This window comes from Thalia democratica, chromosome 5, assembly GCF_965202585.1.
Source record: "Thalia democratica chromosome 5, ktThaDemo2.hap1.1, whole genome shotgun sequence".
NCBI classification, from domain to species: domain Eukaryota; kingdom Metazoa; phylum Chordata; class Thaliacea; order Salpida; family Salpidae; genus Thalia; species Thalia democratica.
The window spans coordinates 65,812,951-65,835,321 of record NC_139169.1 but is presented as its reverse complement, the minus strand read 5'-3'; the positions used below and the strand labels follow the sequence as shown (position 1 = coordinate 65,835,321).

The 22,371-nt window shown below is 26.2% G+C and overlaps 2 protein-coding genes across 2 annotated transcripts; one reads left to right on the top strand and one right to left on the bottom strand.

The window, feature by feature from the left end:
- Positions 1 to 11,732: 11,732 nt before the first annotated feature.
- LOC145836756 (polyubiquitin-B-like) lies at positions 11,733 to 13,639 on the top strand. Its single transcript, XM_082944531.1, has 4 exons — positions 11,733 to 11,940; positions 12,381 to 12,614; positions 13,063 to 13,183; positions 13,600 to 13,639. Exons 1-4 carry the CDS (start codon positions 11,733 to 11,735, stop codon positions 13,637 to 13,639), a joined length of 603 nt encoding a protein of 200 aa, XP_082800657.1.
- A 4,363-nt stretch (positions 13,640 to 18,002) lies between these two features.
- On the bottom strand, positions 18,003 to 20,942 carry LOC145836755 (uncharacterized). The gene is made up of 3 exons (XM_082944530.1): positions 20,840 to 20,942; positions 18,392 to 18,604; positions 18,003 to 18,166 (listed from the first exon to the last, which is right to left on the bottom strand). Exons 1-3 carry the CDS (start codon positions 20,940 to 20,942, stop codon positions 18,003 to 18,005), a joined length of 480 nt encoding a protein of 159 aa, XP_082800656.1.
- Positions 20,943 to 22,371: the final 1,429 nt, after the last annotated feature.

Genomic DNA, 22,371 nt, shown 5'->3' with positions numbered 1-22,371 from the left:
CAATGATTTATAAGATTTCCAACAGCGGAATTTCAATGAAAAAATCATAAGATAAGCTGAATTGTGTGTATTTTGAACCATTTTTTAAAATAGCATAAAAAGTAGTTTAAATTTAAGACTTCTTGTAACAGCAAAGATTTTTTCATTTTAAAGTTATGTTTTTCTTATTTTGTCACTATAATTTATTAACTACTTTCAAAAAGTATTTTATACATGTTTTTTTTTTCAATTGATAGCTCACAAAACTAATAGTCTAACTAAAGACGTAGTTTAAACTAATTATAGTTTTTTTTTTTTTTTCAGGCAGAGCCGACTTATTGAAAACCAAACTTAAAACTAACTTAAACAAACTTCTGTCTATGAAGGGTTAAAGACAAAACTCAAAAAAAAAATCTGTAATGGTGACCTTTAAATTCTCTACAGTGTTTGAAAATAGTGAAAATTTTTTGAAACATTGTTTTCTATGACCAAGAGCCCCGAAAAGGTAGTAAAAATAATAAAGTTCTCCTTTTCAAGCATATTGCGGTGAAAATATGCGCTTTAAATAAAACTTGTAGATCGTTGAAACTGTCCGCTTCATATTGGTACACGTTAGTTTCTACTTCACCATGTCTTTTTTTGCTACTACTCAAAAATAAAGTACCGAACGCGTTACTGGTACAATACCTGTCAGTGTAATACTTTCTGGACTTTCTTCTTTAAAAAATATCCTTGTTTTGCAACACTTCCTTTATCAGTTCGAAAAACTCTTTACTCTTGTGAAAGGTGGAGAACTTTCCAATCAGAAGATTCACTATTACTTCATTGGACGGCAGAGGAAAGCGTAATGTCAGGAACATGTTTTTAGCAAACTCGCTTCTTACCGAATCTTCACAATCGAGCCATCTGACCGCAGCGCAAAATATTTCCAGCTCTGAGTAGATTGACAGCTCGGAGCCAGATTTCAATTTGTGAACGAGATCAAAGCTTAGCTGAGTGAACGTTTAGTTTTTACAACGTTTGGGAAGCAGTGCTGAATGTAGCTCGAAGTTGAAGTATTGGCGTTCTGAATGGTGAAGATACTTGATTGCTGCTTAAAGGTTGTTACATTGCTTAAAGTTATTCTGTATTTGATGCAATTTGCCACAAAGATGTAAATTTAAAATCTTTCTTTAAAATGAGTTTATTGTGTTTTAGGGCTCGAGTTAGATTGAATATATCCTTTTGAAAATTACGTAAAAAATGCTAATTTAAGTAATTTTTAAAATCTTATTGTTGTTAATATTGTCTATTCAATAAAAAGTAACTTAAAATTTATACTTTAAAAACACAATATAAATTTTTCAAAGTGAACAGCTATATTTAGAATAAAGTGCTTATGTTTAATTAAAAATAGTCTTTTTTAATAGAAATACTCAAATTAAAAATCAGAGCACATTATATATTAGTTATAAGTAAATATTTGGTGGATTATGTTCATAATTTAAAATTAATGTACTTTATTTGATGTCTAAACAAACTAAAAAAATAGTAATTTTAAGTATTTTTGTTGTTGCCTAACTTATCTGTATAATTCATGTATAGTTCTTGTTTTCTATGCGATAACTTTAATTTTGCATTAACTACAGTTTAAAAAAGGGGCGGGCAACGTTTTTAATCGGCGGGTCGGATACGGGAAAATTTCTACTGAACTTAAATAAAAATGCAAAGTATTTGTAGTTATTTCTTATGTAAAACTTTATATATTTTTTAGGCTAATAATTTATTTTTATTTTTTCTTATTTTATTAGTGATAATCTGTACTGTATTTTTTGTTTTTAAAGTTTTCTCTACATTAATTTTAACCAAAGTTATATATTAACTTTAATATATCACACCAATTATTAAACTAAATTCATTTCATTTAAAGCAATTTTGACCTATATAGCAATATAAGTCTAACATTACCATAAAAATTTACCTATTAAAATCAAAAAAAATTCCTTTACAGTAACCTGCCAATTATGTACGCACTTCCTATGTACGAACTGCCGGTATGGTACGCACTTTTAAGCCGAAAAAGGCTGTGTTCAAAATGCTTTTTTTTTTTTAAATCAAAATAATAAACTTAAAAGTAGTACTACAAATTTATTATATTTGAGAATAAACCATATTCTTTTAATTTAAATCAACTACTATTAAAGGAACTATAAAAAAGCTACGAACTATTAAACTGTATATCAAACTTAATATCTGAAAGAAACATGTTACTGTTTATGTATATAATGAAAATAACAAACAGTGCAACTTAATTCTGCATACCCCATTGTTAAAAATACAAATAAAAAATACTTTAAAAATCATGCAACGTTTAGACAAACTAAAAAATGAACGGTGAAATTTCTATATATATACCCAAAAATTCTAAAATAAGTGTAAAAAAAAGTTTAGATAAACAAAACATGAACTTTTATAAACTTTTATAAACTTAATGAACAGTGCAATTAACTTTACTTATTTCATGATTATAAGTTTATAAAAAAGTTTATAAAAATGAAAACAAAATGCTAACTAATAAGAAAGCAGGAGTGAAAGTTATTAGTTTCACTTCAACACAGATTTTCAAAGAAAGCTAAAATAATATACTTTAATTACAAATACTAATAAACTGAAGGATAAAGTAAATGCTTGTAAGAAATTTGAACAAACTTAACAATTTTATATAACTTTCTTAAATACAAAATAGTTTTGTCAATTCAAAGCTAACAATAAAACAGGAGTAACTATTAGCTTAAAAAAGTTACTTACTAAATAAAAACCATGTGCAGCTCATTTAGTGTGTAGTAAATATCAGGGGCGTAGCGTGGGGAAGGACACTGGAGCATGCGTGCCACCCAAAGTGCGTATATATTAAAGAGATTGATATTTTTTCGTAAATAAAACAGATACTTTCGTTTTGTTAAATATATTAATTTTTAAAGATATAAAGTTTACTGTAAGTAGTAAAAACAACTTTTATTTAGTAAGTTTACATTTGTGCAAGTAAAAGTAATTCTAATGGAATTTATACTTTTTTTTTTTATTGTTGAATTTTGTAAAATATAAGTATTTTTTAAAACAGTTACTTCGAACTTGTTTTACTTAATGAATTTATTTTAATTATATCACTTATAAAAAGATCTTTTTATATCTAATAATTTAGGGGATTTTTTGAGAAAAAAAAATTGCGCACCCCCTCACCAAAATACCCACTGGTAAATATGTACTTACTGACTACACGAAAAAAACCGAAATATTTATCCGAAACTGTATTCGCATATTGCACTAAATAAATATTTATGAACCCTAAATTTATTTTATCGTAAAAAAATTGAACATGCGTTCTGTATACCAAATTTATTTTAAAGTTATGCATTATTTAAGTGTGCATTTGATATGTATTTATAATTAAATTAGATAAAAATGAGTTAACGACACTTTAAAATGTAATTTTATTCAACATGCATTTTTCAATTATACTCAAAGATTAAATAGGAAAAGAATGTTCCATCACTTTTTTGTTTTCTTCTCGCTATTTTCTCGATTTTAATTTTCAAGGTGCATCAAATACGAAACTCTGTAATTAGTTTGATGGTTTTTTTTATACAAGCTTAAATATCGTTAAAACTTCTAGTGAATAAACTTAATTAAATTCCTTTAAATTCTAATTAAAAAAAACTTATGGAATAGCTTAAGACTAAACTAAAAATTATGTTACAGCATTATATACTATTTCATTAGCTAAACTTGATTTTATAAGTATGGCATTGAAATTGCAAATAGTTTTGAGTGCTTTTTTCTTTTAATCTTTAAACAAAAAAGATACAAATTAGCTCGACTAAATAGAACTATATGCTTTATCTTAACTTTTTAGGAGAACAAAGTTTTAAAAAGTCTGTTTTGTGTTAAAACATAGTTAAATTAATAATCTTTAAAGTAATTTTTTATGTACTATAATCTCAACACCAAGAAAAAAGTTCCAAAAAAAACAACAATCTTACGGGTTCCTCCGGCGCCCCTCCCCCCGTTCCGTCCCCAGTAAAACCTCCCCCCTCGGCAACGGGAGCCGTGGCGTTGGTTGCACCCGTATACTTGCTGGGGTCCATCCAATCGGTGAGGTCCAGCTCGCCGTTGTTGATGAGGATGATGACGGAGAGGGCGGTGCCTAGCAACAGGAGGAACGTTATGACGACCATGCAGGTGGCGAACGTGCCTCCCTTGTCCACCTTCAAGTCGTACTCCTCTCGCATTTCGTTGCTAGGGAGAAAATATTAAGTTGTTGCTAGGGAGGAAGTAAAACTGTTGCTAAGGATATAATAAACTAGTTAAGATTATTATTATTTCAGATTATATAAAAACATAAAAAAACATTTTCGTTCTTGCTTTGGTATACAATTTTTGTAGAAAAATATTATATTTTCAAAAAAGATGCAAAATTTTCCAGCAGTAAAAAACTAGTTTAAAATATTTTAAACTTAAAATTTAACTCGAGACTATTTCAAACTTAACTCTTAAAATTTACATTATTAATAGTTTATACTAAGTTTACTTTATAAAAATGACTGTTCTTATAGTTATTTAATAACTATATAAAATTTCTTAAATAAATGCTTAAAATTTCCCATATTTTATATTATACAATATATGCAGATATAGTTTACATGTTCATATATATTGCAATATTTATTTACAACTCTAAACAGCACATAAATACGTAGCCTATTCTAAATGCATTGTTTTGCATGATGTTTTCTTAAGTACAATAAATTTTGATAAAGCTGTCGATGTTTTATTAGCAGCGAAACGTTGTAAGTCAACAAAGTATTTATGTATGAAATAGTCGCTTTTATTTTTTTTAGCAAATAATTTTCTAAATTGAAATTCATCTGAATAAAAATAAACATTTATCAACTTTATTAAACGATAAACGTTTATCGTTTATCTGAAGCTATTTAAAGTATTTTTAATTAAGCAGAGTTATACTAGCTTATTTTAAAGTGATTGAGTATCAATTTTATTAATAAATACTAAACTTTAAAAGAAAAAGTTAATCTTAAGCTCATTTTACAGAACAAATAGATATGTTTGAGGTAGTCTGGCAGAATTGTTTTTCAATTTTAGCATAATAAACCTAATCTTTTGATTTCAACGCAAGTTATAAATAACATATAAACATATAAGCTTTTTTCGAAGAACTAAAATATTATACTTAGACTCAACAAATGTGAAAAGATTTAAGTTCACTAAAATACTATAAAAAATATTGATAAGTTAGTAACCAAAATATAATAATTTTGTGTTTATAAACACACAAGTCTCATAACTTTAACATTTAGCTATAAGAATAAAATTTTTTATTTTTTGCAGTTTAACTAGTTATGAATTAAGAAAAAACTAGTTTCTTTAGTTTAGAGAATACATTTATTAAATATATTTTTGTTGTTCTCGAGTTGTTCAGGTGCTACAATTTAAATAAGCATTTAAGTTTAGCCTATCATATATATTTGAAAAAAATACAGTAAATAATTATAAACAATCATAACTTAAAGGTTTTCATATTTTTCACAAACACATCATTTATTTACTTTAAAAGCGTCTTTAACACTAAAGCATTAATTAACTTTATAAATGAGAAACAAGCTTACTTTTCAATTAGATACAAAACCTTGAATTTCCGACCTTTATAATTTTCTAGCTTTGGTTGAATTACTTGGCTTAAATAATGAAACAATTTGTTTTAACAAAATTAAGAACTTATTCGTTTAATTTTATTGTATAAAAAGTCTAATTTGAAATACATTCGATTGTTCGTTGTTAGGTAACTAATTCGTCCAAAGCGTTTAATTTTTTTTGTAGTTTTTTAGAAATCTAAAAGTTACGAACAAGTTTGTATAAATTCTTTACGACAGGGGCAGACATACTGCGGCCCGCGAGCATGGTTTTGTTTTAAATGGGATGCGGCCCATGAAGGCAAAACCTGCGGACTGCAAACGTGCAGTGAGTAATAAAGAGGCCATATTGTGAAACTTACACATTATATTCTTGAGTTGATGATTAAGAGCAAAAAAAGTCTTAGGTGTGTTGAAGGGCAGCATGTTGAAGAAGCTGTGAAATAAGGGGCCACAAGTAAGTAATTTGAAACTTGTGCTAGATATTATGAAATTGAAATGAAGAGTAGGAAAATAGTCTAGGTATACTTCACTGAAAGTTTGAAACTTGTGCTGTATACTTTGGTTATGTTACAAAGAGTGAAAACTAAAAAGTGAGCTTGTCTCACGGCATACGAAAGTCCAGGCTTCTGCTCTGCAGACTTTCGCCGATGTTTTTGTTGGTTAGTTTGCATAGAAGTTAATTAAAAAAAAAAAAAAGTTTTTAAGAGTGAAAAGGAGTACCTATTAAAAACATGTTTTATTTCATATTATTTTGTTCTTTAGAAATACTGTGCAGTAAGCATAGCTTTTGTAAACATTTGATTGATTAATTTATTTAGTAACTAATAAGTTGTTGACTTACTGAGTTCAAGATAAAGAATTGTCAAAAACACTTAGTTTACTTCCTCATTTGCCAGAGTTAAAAGAAAAAGAAATACGAACCTGTAAGAAATAATGCTAGAACACCAACCAGTCTTTTTAAAATTTTTAAGCTCAAGTAGTAATTTTTGATGTGGTGTTAAAACGTTATCCAGGGACTTGTGACGAGTTTAACAAAACTTCAGCATTTTACTAAAAAAAGAATATAGTAAAGTGGGCTAAATTTATATGTCTGCAGGCCAGTATGATTGATCTAGATTCTAGACCGTTTGTAATGTAACTTTCTTTTAAAACTTTCCAATAAAAAAAAGGTAAATAAATTAAAAAGTTACTGACCAAAGGTAAGGATTAACAGTAAAAGTGATAGAAAAAAAAACCTTTTAAAAATTATTAATTAAAAAAAAAATAAGAAAAAGTATACATTACCGACTGAGGGTTTGGGGTGACAGTGTTAGTAAAAATAATCAATTTAAATTAATAAACAATAGTTTAAAGTTTTTTGAACCCGTGCAAAAAGTCTTTGTGGAAAAATGACCCCTCGTGCAAAGTTGACGCCGTGCAAAAAAGTCTTTGTGCAAAAATATCTCTTCGTACAAAAGTGACCCTTCGTGCAAAAGTGTCTTCGAGCAAAAGCGTATTTGTGCATATTTAAATATTCGATCTTCGTGCATAAGTTTCCCTTCGTGAATTTTAGACTCCTACCCAAATTTTATCTATCTTAGGCTATCGTTTTTTACCTTTAACTATTTTTTCTCGAAAACTGTGTTTATCTTGTAACCTTTTACTAGTATTCTTTATTCGAAATATTTCAATACTTACTTAAACAATTTCAATATGCTTATAAATAAATTTTGTACTAATGAGTTAAGTACTGAATTCAATTATATTCAGAGTTTTAACACAGTAAGGCTTCCCTAGATAACTTGGATTACTTCACAGTTAAAAAACTTAAGGCTATCTCAGCCATACTCGGCAGGTTTGATTTTCATTGAAAACTCAAGCTAGTTTAGATACTTTACCGACATCTTAGGCTAATTTTTAAACTTTTAAATACCCTAATGACAGTGCTCTTATCAACTTTATATTTTATTGTTTTGATGTTTTTAGGTAACAAAAAAACATTAAGATTATTTTATATTTATTTTTTCAACGTAAGCTAGCTTATAGTCGCTTAAGTTTTTTTTTAATAAGCTGCAGCTCTGTAAGCTGGTTAAAAGTATAATTGTATGTTATTTGTACAGCAAAAATAGATTTCACAGTATAAATAATTTTTTTTTTTTTAATTTTTTACAGTTTTTCCTTGTTAGTTGCTGAAGCTAATTTACACTAGCATATATTTTAAATGAAAAGCGTCTTTGACTGTTATAGTATTAAGTAACTTAAAACTGTAGAGTCTTTATAGTTTCTTTAGATTTTTATTAACAGTAGGTAAACGAAATAAAAACACTTAACATAACTAAGTATTTTTTTGTAAAATAGCATTGTTTTTCCCGAACATACGAACTGTTAAAAAAAAACTAGTTGGAGCAGAATTTTAGAAAATGTATCAAACAATGTCAAAAAAACTTTCAGGTTGAGAATGTTTTAATACATTGTTCTATTTTTATTACAACTCATAGCATAATGTCAAGCTTGTTATTTTTATTATCTGCTCGGATAATGATACTTATCTGAAACATTTAGTCTTAAGTTCATCAAGTTTATCACATTATAAGAGTCAAAATATAGTATAAAATTTGTAGAATAATACCTTAAAAACACCAGTTCATATTTTAAGATATTATTTTGTATATTTTTTTTGTAGTATTATTTTATTCAACTAAAAAAGCGATATAGCATGTGCGCCTAATATTTTCGATACGATAAAAATTTGAAATATATATTCTAGTAGTATGTACAGATGCTCAGTACCCAGAAAAATCAAGTAATTGCTCTACTTGCAATCTAGAAAGTAAACCCGTTGCCGAAGCAGACAGAGCTACAGGATTTAATATAAGAAATGAACTAATTTCCATGTTACCCCATTTTAGATTATTTTTAATTATAATTTATTGTTGTAAAAATAAGTCTTTTTCTAAGTCTAATTTATTTATTATTATTGCCAGTTTTTTATAAGCATTGTTTTATTTGAACAAGTGTTTTTGCTTAGTTTTCATTTTACAATTAGTTCATCTCCTTTATATTTAAGTACATAATTGTATATACTTGTATATATCTCAGTACGTAGTTATACTGAATAGATAATTACTAACTAATTACTTTCTCATTACTTGAACTTACTATATATATTTGTGTGATTCGTTATATTTCATTTTTACTTTAAAAGCTCTGAAGTTCCTTTTAGGAAAAACAGTGGCAGCTGAAGTGTAATAGTTGAATTAAGTTTAAACACATTCTAATAATGTCTTTCAACAGTATTAGAAATAGTGTTTTTTCTTTAGTTTAAAGTATATTTCAAAACATAATGACAATATTGATAACAAAATAATTAGTGTTATAGATTTTGTAACATATTTTTAGAGTTCAATTAGAGAATTGTTGTTCACATTTACAAATTTGTTAACTGATTGTAATCATGCATTTTATGTTTCAATTAGCTTGTTATATCAGCCTTTATTCTTAAAATATGCTAGATTTAAACTTTAACAATTATATAGTTATTAAGCCTAGTCTAGTAAATAAAGTTATAAGTTTTTATAAACTTATTTCGTTAATTGTTTTTAATTGTGCCATAAAGGAGCTGGATATGCAGATTTAATATTATTTTATTAAGATAGCTAAATTAGTTTAAAAGTTTTTTAGTTTACAAATTGATCACTGTTTCCATAGGTCTTTTACATAACTGACTTCCACACACTCCGGCTAGATTTTATTTCTACTAAACATTACATCAACTCAGGCTAGTCAAGAACCTTTGTTTATGAAGTTCAGGGGCAAGACTCTGAGTTTATTATTTAAAAGTCTCAGAGTATTTTTTATGACTTCAAACTGTTTTTGTGTTCTAGCAATCACGTATTTTACTAGACGTTAAGTAAATTTGTAATTATTATTATTTTATTTAGTATTCGAGTTTAAGTAACAGTAAAATTTTTATACGGTTTTACTAAATATTTTTCAAATAAGAAAACAAACTAGTTTGATGTAACTCTGGCTAGATTTTGGTCACCTAAGTTAGACTTTTTATTCAATTACTATCTTAACTAATTCTCAAAACCTAACCGACTATTTAGTTTTAGCTTGATCAATTTTTACCAATAAAATCATTTTTTTCTTTTAGTTATATATTTTTCTAATATAAAATTCTATATGCTAAACTGTACGTTTTTTATGTTTGTTTTTTAACACAAAAAAAAAGTAAGTAGTTTGTGTGCAAAACGATATTGACTAACTAATGGTGAATTGTGCATTAACTTTATTTGGATTTAAAAACAAAGCTTTTAGAACAACATGTCTAGATTAGTTTACTTATCATACAAATCTTATAACATAAGTATGCGCATTAGCTCTACGTAGCTCTATAGTTTAAGATTTGATTAATCAAACAAATTTCAAAATGTTTAAATCATAGATGTACCATAGTGCAGAGTAAAAAGAAAACCAATCTAATAACTTAAAATATTCTAATATATTGTATTCAGTTTAAAGTCATTATATACAATTTTAAATTATCTTAACTTTAGGAAAACTTGTTATACTTTGTAGTACAAACACCTGTTAAATTTTTGTTAGATTTTAAAGTTCATTAGATATTTAACATTGCAAGTTAAACTTTTTTTTTTTTGTTACTCTAACGTATTGAAATATTAGTTAAACAAACTTAAAAATACAACAATTATCATAATAAAATGACTAAAATATGTTTTTGTCATAGATAGATTTTTATTTTTCATAAAAAATTAAATATTCTCCACCCTGAAAACTTTATACATCATACATTTTTATTCAGTTTAAATAGTATTATTTAATTCAAGTAATGACGAGCTCTTTGAGCGAAGCTTAGTTTGCTATAAGATTATTTTATATATTACAGTATATATAATTTAGTCAAAACAATTTAGTATACAGATTCTACTCCATGCAATTTTCTTTTTCTCTTGCAACTTTCCATGCAACTTGAACACAACTTGAGTTTAAAAATATATCATTTTATAGGTGTTACTTATAAACAAAATGTTAATATATTTACGAAGATTTGTTGGAGAAGACATTGAGTTAAAAGTAGAACCATCAGAAACATGTGGTTCTGTAAAAGCGAGAATTTTTAAACAAGAAGGTAAATATAATACACTTACTTGTTTTATTTTTTTTGTTAAACAGCTTTTTTTCTTCTAACAATTAAATGTAAAGTAAGTATACTTTTTTTTACAATTTGATAACTTTACTAACAAAAATCAGCAATTAGTTTGTAAAATAGACTATTTATCAATAGTACTTGTATCGAGATCTTGCACATCAGTATATTTTTTAACATGGTATTGATAAAAAAAAAGTTTAAATAAATTCAAAATCTCTAACTGTTTTAAGAAAGTAAAGAACGCAAGTATGATTGATTCTTATTGGAAAAACTTTTTTTCTTAAAATTAGTTGATTACTTTGCTAAAACATACTTTGTCCTGTTAAGTTGGCTTTAAAATAATTTAAGTACATTATATGAAAACTTATTATACTTCGTTGTATAAAATGTTATCAACAATTTTCAGTTTGATTTTAAAGTTTATTAAAAGTTTAAAATTTCTGAATAAACATATTAATGTATTTTATTACTTAAATATATCAAAATATTGATTAAACAATATAAAAATATATAACAACTGTCATTTTGAATACCAAGCAAATTTAATACGAATTTAATGACGTCTATAACTATCATAGGTTACTGTGCCTATTGTTTTGTAGTGTCTTTTTCAAGAAGATGAGTCCTTTTTTTAGGACAAAATACCTATAACAAATATAAAACTACTGTAGATTTTAGATAGCTTATTGACTGTAAATTTAAGTAAAATCGTCAAGCCTAACAAGGTTCTACAAAAGAAAAATTAAAGATAAATATTCTAAAATATACACATAATGTGTATGATAATGTATATATATATTTAATTTTTACTTCAAAATATAACGAAATATTTTGATAGTTAAGCAAAATAAGGTACTAAAAGGAAATGGTTTAATTTAATGATAAGTATAACAGGTTTTTATTTTGATGATATGGAAATAATAAAAGTTCGTAGTGGATGCCGATTAGACAATGATAAATCTTTGGCTTATTACGGTATCGAGAATGAAACACTTCTTCGCTTAGTGCTTAAAATGAAGATTAATGTTTTAAACGGGCTGACTAAAAAAGAATTTGAGTTGGAAGTTTATACTCATGATTTAATTTCAAGTGTCAAAGCCAAAATTGAAGCTCAAGAAGGTAAAAGATAAAAAACTATAATTAGAAATTGTATCAATTAACTTTTTTACACAATGTATTTTAAGTGAAAACGTTTTATTGTTTTAAAGCATCTATAGGCCACATATGTTTATAGTGATTATTAGAAAAAAAATTTATAAGAATAAAAATTTAATACCAGACTACATTTTTAAATACTAATCTAATTTTAAGGTTTGATTATAATAAATTACCGTGATTTAGTCTGTATAGCACAATATTTTTGTGGTTTAAAGTGAAAATAATAAGTTTTAAAACTTTTTTGTGTTTTTCAAAATTAAGGGGATCGCTTCATGTGTAACTAACGAAATCAAAAAATAATGTGATGTTTAAAAATCTTTTACTCACAAACGGTACCAAAGTATGTAAGTAACAATCGAATTTTTTTTTTGTGAGTATTTTTATTGTATAAAATTTTTCAGGAATCTCGGCGAAAAGGCAACAATTAAAACTTTTTCCTCGACATTCATCTGAGGAAAGTCTGGAAGATAAAAAGCCTGTGTCTGACTACAAAGTAACAAATGGTAGAACTGTTTATTTGTATCTTCAAGATCAATATGAAATCTCTGTACAATGTTGGAACAAAGAGTATAAGATTGTTGTTGAGCCTTGGAATTCAGTACAAAGCTTAAGGGTCAAAGTCCAGCAAAAAACAGGTAAGAAACCCTGCATTTCTTAACAAAACATGTTTTAAGTAATAACTAGGGAGATAAGCTCTTTATTATTTCCTAAAGTCTAATCGTACCAATTCGGTCATCAGACCACAAGCCTTCGGTAGACTGAGACCAGTTATGTCCTTGTTAATAAGTAAGTAATGCGAAATAAGAATGAAACCGCTTAAGTCAACCGATGGATTATGGCCTAAAGATCGAATTGGTGTGATCTTCCACGGCAAGCAAAAGCCCAGGCTTAGGCTCTGTAGACTTTCGCCAATGCTTTCATTAAGTTTATCATTTCATGTAAAACTGCAAAGTTGAAAAGTTTTTTTTTTTTTTGATTATTCTATCACTTACTAAAAAGTATTAATATAATAATTTACTTGTATAAACATTTTTTTGTTACTTAATAATATATACTAAAAAAGTTTATGCTTTTTGTTTCAAGGCATGGTACCGTGCGCACAGCGCTTGATATTCAAGGGAACGCAAATAGAAGATGGTAAGACCTTGGCCGAATGCGGCTTCGAACCCGGAGACATCTGGACCAAAGTGCAACTGGTCTTCAGGTTGGGCGCCGGGCCTTGTAGCGGATGCTTTAATTGTAATTATTTTCGTTTAAATAAAAGCTAACCTAGTTTTTGACTTGGTTAATTAAAGAAAATTGTTGTGTTTTGTTGTGTTTATTAATATTTTAGTGATCATTATTAACAAAAGCAACAATAGAGTATGTAATTATTTACACCGTCATATTGAACTAACAGAAAGTAAAGTTGCTCAGAATAAAATAGTTGCATTACGTACACAACGAACGCAGAGTGGGCCAAAATCGCAATAAGTTAATAGTGTTTATGATAAGTATTACATAATTTAAATTTTCAAGTGATCTACCGGATTGATCGGGATATTTTTTACTTTGATCCGGTCCGACGAGAACGTAATTTATAAATAAGGTCGTGAGGCAACAACTTAAATCTTACGCTAGATATTCTGAAGTTGATGGTGAAAACCAAAATAGGTCTTAGTTGCATTTAATGATAGTTGTTTCTGAGTAATTTAGTAAGAGGGGCCATAGCTCTTTTTTACTTTCTTTAAAACGGCTTTAAAAAAAAGGTTTGGAAAGCCTTGTTATAGAGGTTTTACTTGCTCTTTATTTGCAAGGTTTTTGCTATTTGGATCAGAAAATATTATGTTTAGTAGTTTAGCTGAAGTAATTATTATTTTTTCTCTTTAACTTGTTTTTTTAGCTACATAATTTATAGCTTAACTAAAATAGAGCTTAAAATGATAATATTTTTTTAAATTTTACATCTTTTATAAAGAAAAAAATTATTTTAATTGCTTGAAAATAGTACATATTCAATAAAGTAGATCAATTTTTAGAGTTTAGAAAGAGCAAACTTTATTTAAAGTTAAATAAAGCAAGTAAATTTTGTTTTAGACATAAAACCTACCACAACAAAAGATTAATACAGTGTGAGTAACTCAAAAAATAGGCTAATATAGAGAATTGTGAGTTACTTAATGTTTCAGTGAAATAAAAATAGCATTTAGTTGTTGTTTAAGAATTTTACAAAGAAAATCCGTAATCAATACTTTTCAAAACTATTAGAAATATTTTGCATTGATAAATTTTAAAAATAATTAGCAGCTTTAAAAAATTTATTCAAAAAATTTATTCAATGTTGTTGAGTACGCTTCTAATTGTTTTTAAAACTGATCAATACAAAATATTTTTAACAGTTTTGAAAACAGATCAATATATATTTTGATTCTTTTGTAATAGTTCAGTAACAGTGATAAATGAAAATAACAAATCTTGTTGAGTTTCTTTTAAAATTTCAAGATTTGTAGTTTTCATTTATCACTGTTACTGAACTATTACAAAAGATTAGAATCATATATTGATTTTAATTTAATGAAAATTGTTTAGTTTTATTGAGAATGTTTTAATTTTACGTATAGTGTATATCAGTTTTCTTGGATCTATGTTAGTATTTTACTCTCACAATAATTAATAACATTTGTTTTTACCCTTAAAAAACCATCTTTTGTATGTTTAGAAGACGTTTGTTTACATAGTTTTATTTTCAGGCTACTTAAAATAAGAGAAATTAGTTTACAGAATTTAATAAAAGATATTTCTATGACAAACATATTAGTCTTTTAAATTTATTAAAACAGTTTGTTTTTATTTGCAAAATGAACTCTATGTATTTAATCATTTAATGCTAAATAAGTTTAAATTACAAAAATTTTAAGTAGTGATCCATCGGATGCAAGACCTTGATCCGGTCATAGTCTAAACTTCAAAAAAAGATCCAGATCCTATTCTGTGGATCCCTTAGATCACTGAAGTTGCTTATATTTTGCTTATTGACTAGGAAGTTTGTCAAAACCTGTACTTACACAATAGTGTGATTATAAGTAGTACAAAAATACTACTGTATTGTAACTAGTTTTGAATTAACTTGTTACTAGGAAAATAGTTTTGTTTTTGAACCCAATCTTTAGAAATAGTCTAAATCAAAAGGTAAAAACTCAACGTTTATATGTATAGTCAGTTGATCTAAATAGAAAAGGAATTTTTTGTGGTCATTTTACTTAAGTTGTTTCAGCCTACTAAAATATATTAAAAAAAAATTGTGTATAAAAATATTGCTATCATAATCTGGTTTCAACAACTTCTAATGTTTTCTGACCCATTAGAACTAACAGAACATTGTGGACTATAATTATCTACTAGAATTATCATACTTTTTGAATTTGCTCATGTGTATACATATATTTTGAATACGTGATGCTTTCAGGCTGAATAAAATTTGGCGAACATGCTTACAGTTATTTTTTTCAGAGCTTTTACCTAACTTTTTTATAAATTGTTCTAATTAGTTTAATTTCTATAAGTAAAAATCAAAACTGTTTAAAGTTATAAATCTAAGTATGCTGGAACTATTTTCTTAAGATTCGTTTTTTTTTTAACTAAGTATTGTTTTATCGGACGCACGACTATTCAAACTCAGACAATTTAAATTATTTAAAAAAATTAAAAGGGCCAAATATCAAAAAGTAATTAAAATTTTGAAAAAACTATAATAGAGTTAATAAGAACCTACAATCATTTTTATTTTGGAAAAAAAGTGTTTATTTAGTAAACAATAATTCTAAATTACTAAAAATACTACAATTTAAAACTTATACTAAACTAATTTATTAAAATATTTAAAATTAAAAAAAAAGTTTCTGTAGGTGTTACTGAGACCAATTTGTGAGTTGTGGCCCTTTTAGTTTTTAATTTCTAATTTGAATTGTTCGAATTTGAACTGTCATGTAACTCTTTTATCTGTGAAATTAAGAGTGTTTAAAATATTTTTTTTCTGCTTAATATGAAATGTAAACTTTAAATACAAATTTGAAACATTAAAGATCCTATTACCAAAGTTCTATTCTATTACTAATATTTCCAGGTTGATGCTAAATCAACCTTACTAAGTCTTGCACACTGTTTTCTATTAGCAAGAAATATCTTTGACAAAAATTTTTTCTCCTTTTATACCAAACAGCTCAAACTTTTACAAATATTCCTATGTCCACACAACCAAAAGTTTTACTTATATCTAGTAAGATACAACACTTTATATAGATATTAATGAATAATTCAACTTCAAAAAGAGGTATAATATTTAGGGGTAGTTGTCAAATATGCACGAAGTACACTTTTGCACGAAGACATTTTTGCACAAAGAGACTTTTTCAGGGGTTGATTTTTTTTATGTATATATACATTTTTTTAACTTCTATTTATATATTTTTTTTTTTAGTTTTAGTATCACTGTTACCCCTAACCCTCATCCTCGCTCGGTTACTTATTTTTTCTTATGTTAAAAATTTATTTCTTATTTTTCTTGTTAATATTTTAATTTAATGTATTTTTTACTTCTGTGCAAAAGTTACTCTTCGTTCAAAAGCGACCCTTCGTGTAAAAGTGACACTTTGTGCAAAAATATCTTAGTGCTAAAGTGTCCCTTCATACAAAAGTGTCTTCGTGCAATAGTGTCTCTTCGTACATTTTTCACCCTTCGTGCACAAATTTCTTTCTGCATATTTGACCTGTGCCAAATTTTCAGCATTAACAAAATACCATTTGGTTGTTTACAAACACTGACACCTCTTTAAGATACAAAAATTTGTAATAAAATAAATACGACCATCATATTTTTGATAACTTATAAAACAAGAATAACTTGCAGTAAACCTTTACTTTGTGACTTTTTTCTGTGCTTTACTCTCGTTATTATTACAGCTTTAATGAACAAACTTTCTTATTACATAAAAGATCGTTTGTTGATTATTAATCATAGATATAAATTCGTAAAAGTTAAGTGCTACAATGTGCTTAGAATACATTGATTAAGTAACAGTTTATACTACTAAAACAGCTTACTTTAACTACATTAACCACTAGTTATTTTTTAACTTTGTAAAATATTTATTATGGTTTTTTTATGTAAGTTTAATCAGATAAATACTAGTTTATTTTTTTTACCTTCAGGATATTCAGAAATATTTTTAAATTCAAAATTAAGTTGAACTAAACCTAAATCTATGAGTAAAGTTATACAAATCAAAAATACCTATAACTTCATCCTAATTATCATTTTTATCTTGTATTCTGTCAACTTTATATTCTTAATTCGGAGTGGACTTTGATTTATAACGGTTCTAGCTTAATTTTCCCTACTAAAATATTTTGGATGTAATAATCTATAGTATAAAATCAGAAAATAAGATGTTTAAGAGGTTTAATTTGAAAAGACGTAGTAAGAAATGATCTCCACTAAGTTCAAATGAGTTTACCACAAAAAATTTAAGTAGTTATAATTTCTGTAGTTAGTCAAAGAAAAAATAATTCCAAAAACAAGAGACTATAATAGGTCTTCAGTACTTAGCATTTAAAAAAAGACTTATCTTTATTAATAATATAAATATAGCTTAAGATTTCTAACAGGTTGAAACATCATTTTATAAAAGTACTTTCTGAAGTTATATTGAGTTTGTAGTTATCTCCTTGAACTCAATTTGAGAACTGTAGATTTTGCTCTAAAGTTGTCCAAAACTTAACAATAAAAATGATCCTAAAATATGAGGATATGAACTTCAATGGGTTTAAAGTTAATAAAACTAAAATTATCTTTTAACTTCGCATATACTATAAACTTGCATATCCTGCAGTATACTTTTTCTCGTAAATTTGTAGCGCATACTATAAATTACCAGTCCTTAGCGTAAAGTCATATTTAAAATTATAATAAACTAAATATTTATAATACCATTGTATTTTATTGCTAAAACTGAAGCATGCTAAATAAACAGATTTCGTTAATGTCTCTAACTACGGCAGCATCCTTTACAATCTGTCGAGCCTTTTTCAAACATGAAATGCACGTTTGATCCATCTCCAATGTTGTAGCAGGAAAGATTTTTATCTTCTCGAAGGAATCGATATTGAGGACCGTGTACGAGATAGAGAATCTGCCTACACGGTCTGATCCCTTGATAGTATAAAAACGTGTTATCAAAAACATATTACATCACAACAAATATAAGCGTACTTTGTATTTATAATTGATATTTAACACATCTATTTTGCGAAGATGCTGTATAGATTGAAAATAAGTTTTTTATGAAATTTATGCTTAAACTTTAACAGTCACGAATTAAATGTAGATTCATTTAGTAAATGTTCATTTATTTTAAAATATATTTAAAATTTTCACCGTATTCGCGTCTAATTTTATCCCTGAGACTTCCAACGGTGTCAGACGGCTTGATGAAAACTCTTCTGGATCTTCCGAATACGGGATTTTTAGGGATTACGAGGACTTGCGTGTCAGGTTCCAGTTTCAAATAAACAACTGAACTTTGTGTGATGTCGTAATCAGACACGGCTTTTTTATCTTCCAATGGAACATGTTGGCAACTCCCATTGACTATAGCAAAAATTGACAGGATTTGCCTTTCAACTGAAATACCTGTAGTTTTTTTGGCTAGTTTTAAACTCTGGCTACAAAATAAAAGCTTAAAGAAGGCATATAAAATAAGTAAAGTATTTCTAAATAACAAAGGCCTCTTATTAGTTTATAATTTATGACTTGTTACACATCTTTAAGTTTTTATTTTTTAGTTGTAAAAATTAAGTAGCTTCCCAGTTTAGATATTCTAATATTCTAACTGTCATTTTGTAAAACTTTATATAACCGCCTTAAAAAAACAATATATAAACCTTCAAGTTCTTTGTTTTTAAACGTTAAATAAACACACTTTACATGAAATTTAATTTAATTTTTATATGTTTTTAATTAAAGTAGTACAAAATATTTATAATAATGTTTTCTTGTACTGTTTTTTTATTGAGAAAATAAAAAATTAAGACTATAAAAATTTACGGGAATGAATTAGATTTACTTCACAGTTATCTAAAAAAAAATTAACCTTTTATATTACTGATTTTGTATTTCAATGATTCTATAGTTTCTTCAGTTGTAACTTCCATGCAGAAACTCGTACTAGATACTATATCTACGTTTAGTTTAAAAGTTATAACTAAATTAACAGTTGATCCATTCGTGATGTTGTAGTGAGACAAGGTCTTACCATCTTCAAGTCTATTTCCAGCAAAGATCAAACGTTGCGTATTGATAGCAATACCTTAGATATTTAATAATGAATTATAAACAATTCGCTTAAAAAATTTTTGATTTTTGAATAAAAGTTTGTAACTATACTTTGTTTGGTATAATTCAGAATACTCAAAAAACTGTTTTCAAACTTCTTTTTTTTTTTTAATTATTTAAGCAATGACTGTAATTTATCATTTAAAAATATACGTAGAACCTGAATTAAAAACAAAATATATCATTACAGTTCAAAATTAAGTTTTTTTTTCTATCTGTTGTAAATCTTTGACTCTTAAGAACTTTACTCACAATTCAGTGAAAACATTAAAAAAAAATTTTCAAGTTTTTAAATAAATGAGGTTTAATTATAAAATATAAATAAAAGTGCTGAGAAGTCATAAGTTTAAAATGAAAATACATAAACTACTTATATAAGTTGTTAATCTTAAAATTAAGTTTTAAAATAATGTTTTATAAGTTAAAACCTTTGTAGCAATGTGATATTGAATTAAATTAGTTTTTCATTTGACTTAAATGGTAGTTTAATTTTAATGAAACTTGTTGTATTTATTAGCTTGTATATACAGGATTACCACAAAGTCAGGAAAGACAGAAAGACTTTGAAAAAGTCAGGAAAGTGAGTAAAAAAAATCAGGAAAAAAAAGAGGTTTTTTAAAAATATGTCACGAAAAGTCAGGAAGTTTGATAAAAAAATGTTGTTAATCAGAACGTTTATTATCATTATATAAACTGTATATTGCTAATGTTATTTTCAAAAAAAAATGTTTTTGCATTTCTTTTCTTTCAGGGTGTTATTAAATTTTTGAAATAAATTAAAATTTTGTATAATCTTACGTGGGTATGTACTATATGGTAAATATTTAAAATACAAGTTCTTGTAAAGCTTTTTATTGCATGTACATCGATCATACACAGATGATTTAAATGGTGCAATTTAAGTTATATGATTAAATCCAGCAGAGTAATCAAGATTGAAAACTTAACTTAATTTCAAGTCTTTGTTTTTGTACTTTTCAATGGGCTTTACTTAAAATTTGATCAAAAAGTCAGGAACTTTTTTTTAGCTTGATATGTGACAACCCTTATATATTTATTTTTTAAAAATAGAATCAACAAAAATTCATTTATAAACTATAATTAATACTTCAAACAACAATAATAAACAATTTTAATACTAAATAGCCATACATAATATAACTTTATAAAAGTTAAAACTTTTAATCTATACTTTGTTTTACAACTTAAACGGTTTAGAATGCACATTATTTTTTTGTTAGTTCTATAATTAGTAAGAGTGTTAAAGTTTTTTATTTTTAGGTAACTTTATATTTAAATTCTTTATCTAAATTCGTGAAAGATATGTGTAAAAAAAGTATAATATCCATTTAAACAGTTGAAGTAACCTATTTTTATATAGTACTTAATATTAAGTTTTATTAATAACTAAGTAGTACAAAATGTAACAGTCTCAAGAGATTTTTTTTTATAAAAATTAGAAAAGTTAAAATACAAAATCCCTAAAATTACCTTCTTTAGTTTGTATTTTTTGCTTGGCTGAGGAAACTGTTTCAGAGGGTGAAACTTGCAGTGTGATGTCATCACCAGCCCATCTATCCACAAATATTATCATTTCTTATTAAATAAAACTATCAAGTGATGATTTATTAAATAATAAGTTTTTCATACTAAAGAAAAATTCAAATAGTAAACTAACTTTTTTAAGACTAAGATAAAGTATTTAGTGTTAGTAAAATGTAAGCTTTGACTAAAAATTTAACTTACTGACCAGCTTATTATTATACTTACAAAAATTGTTAACATTACCTTTTTGTTAATTATTTTCAATATTGAAGATTTTATAAAATCAATATCCACAACAAATAATGCTAATATATATACACAATTCAATATATTTCACAACTTTACAAAAATCACTGTTCAGTCATTTAAATTGTATAAAGTTGTTTTATAAGTTAGTTGAATTTAGACTTAGGAATATTAAAAAAAAAACAAGTTATTGAAAACATATAGTTACTAAATTCTATAAAGTAGGTTATGTCTTAAATTAAAAAAACTAAACCCACTATATAATAATCTTAAGCGTTCTAGTTTAAATAATTTTGACTAGTCTTTTATTTGAATTAATACTTATAATGGAATAGTTGTTTTTAATAAAAATTTTGGGCTCCACTTAAAAGCTTTGACAGTTGAAGAGTCTGTGTTATCATCTTATTATATTAACTTTTAAAACTAATATGTGTTCTTTCAAAAAAAGCATTTAGTAACTGTTTTTAATATATCTTACAATGGTTAAATTAAACTTGTTTAATGAACCATAGCCCAGATCAGGGTTTTCCAAAGTGGGCCATGAGCAGTAAAGGAGCCACTGAGGGGGCCATCAGCTCATATTTTGAAACTTAGACTAGATGTTCTGAAGTTGATGATGAAAAACAAAAGAAAAGGTCTTATGTGTTTTTAATGGTAGCTTTGTAACTTACCGTAGATGTTCTTGAGTTCAGATGAAGGGCAAAAAAAAAGACCTTAGGTATTTCAATGGCAGTTTTTTGAGTATTCTTGTTGAGGTGGGCAATAGTTTTTTTTAATTTCTTTAAAGGGGCCATTCGAAAAAAAGGTTGGGAAACCCTGGCCTAAATGATAAGCTAGTTTCAGTACTTTTAAAAAATTACTTTTTGAGATTGACAAGGAGATTGTATCAGTGTTTTCATAATTGCTTTAAAATGAGTTCTTATAAACTCCATACTTTAAAAACTTTTTGGTATTACTAAATACATTATATAGACATTTGTTAAGAAATCAAGTACATTTGAGTAATTTATATACCAAAACAATTTAGACAATCTACTATCTTTAGTGTTTAACTCAATACTTATTAGAGCTTTAATAAAAAATAAACTTCTTGCAGATGTAAATTACTACAAATAATTGTTTTAATTGAGCTTAACAAACTGGAAAATAAACTAAGTTAACAAGTAATTAGTTACTGCTGGTAAAATCAGTTTTTGAATTAAAATGTTTTAACAATTAAAGGGTTATAACTT

Excerpts from the sequence above, each read along its gene's own strand:
- LOC145836756 (XM_082944531.1), top strand. The coding sequence starts at position 11,733 with ATGGAAATAATAAAAGTTCGTAGTGGATGCCGATTAGACAATGATAAA. Across the intron at positions 12,615-13,062 it reads CAAAGTCCAGCAAAAAACAG|GCATGGTACCGTGCGCACAG; the intron begins GTAAGAAACCCT and ends TTTTGTTTCAAG. Across the intron at positions 13,184-13,599 it reads AAAGTGCAACTGGTCTTCAG|ATATTCTGAAGTTGATGGTG; the intron begins GTTGGGCGCCGG and ends ATCTTACGCTAG.
- LOC145836755 (XM_082944530.1), bottom strand. The coding sequence starts at position 20,942 with ATGATAATATTTGTGGATAGATGGGCTGGTGATGACATCACACTGCAA. Across the intron at positions 18,605-20,839 it reads AAAAATACAAACTAAAGAAG|TCAATGGGAGTTGCCAACAT; the intron begins GTAATTTTAGGG and ends TTTTTGCTATAG. Across the intron at positions 18,167-18,391 it reads TAAAATTAGACGCGAATACG|GGATCAGACCGTGTAGGCAG; the intron begins GTGAAAATTTTA and ends TATACTATCAAG.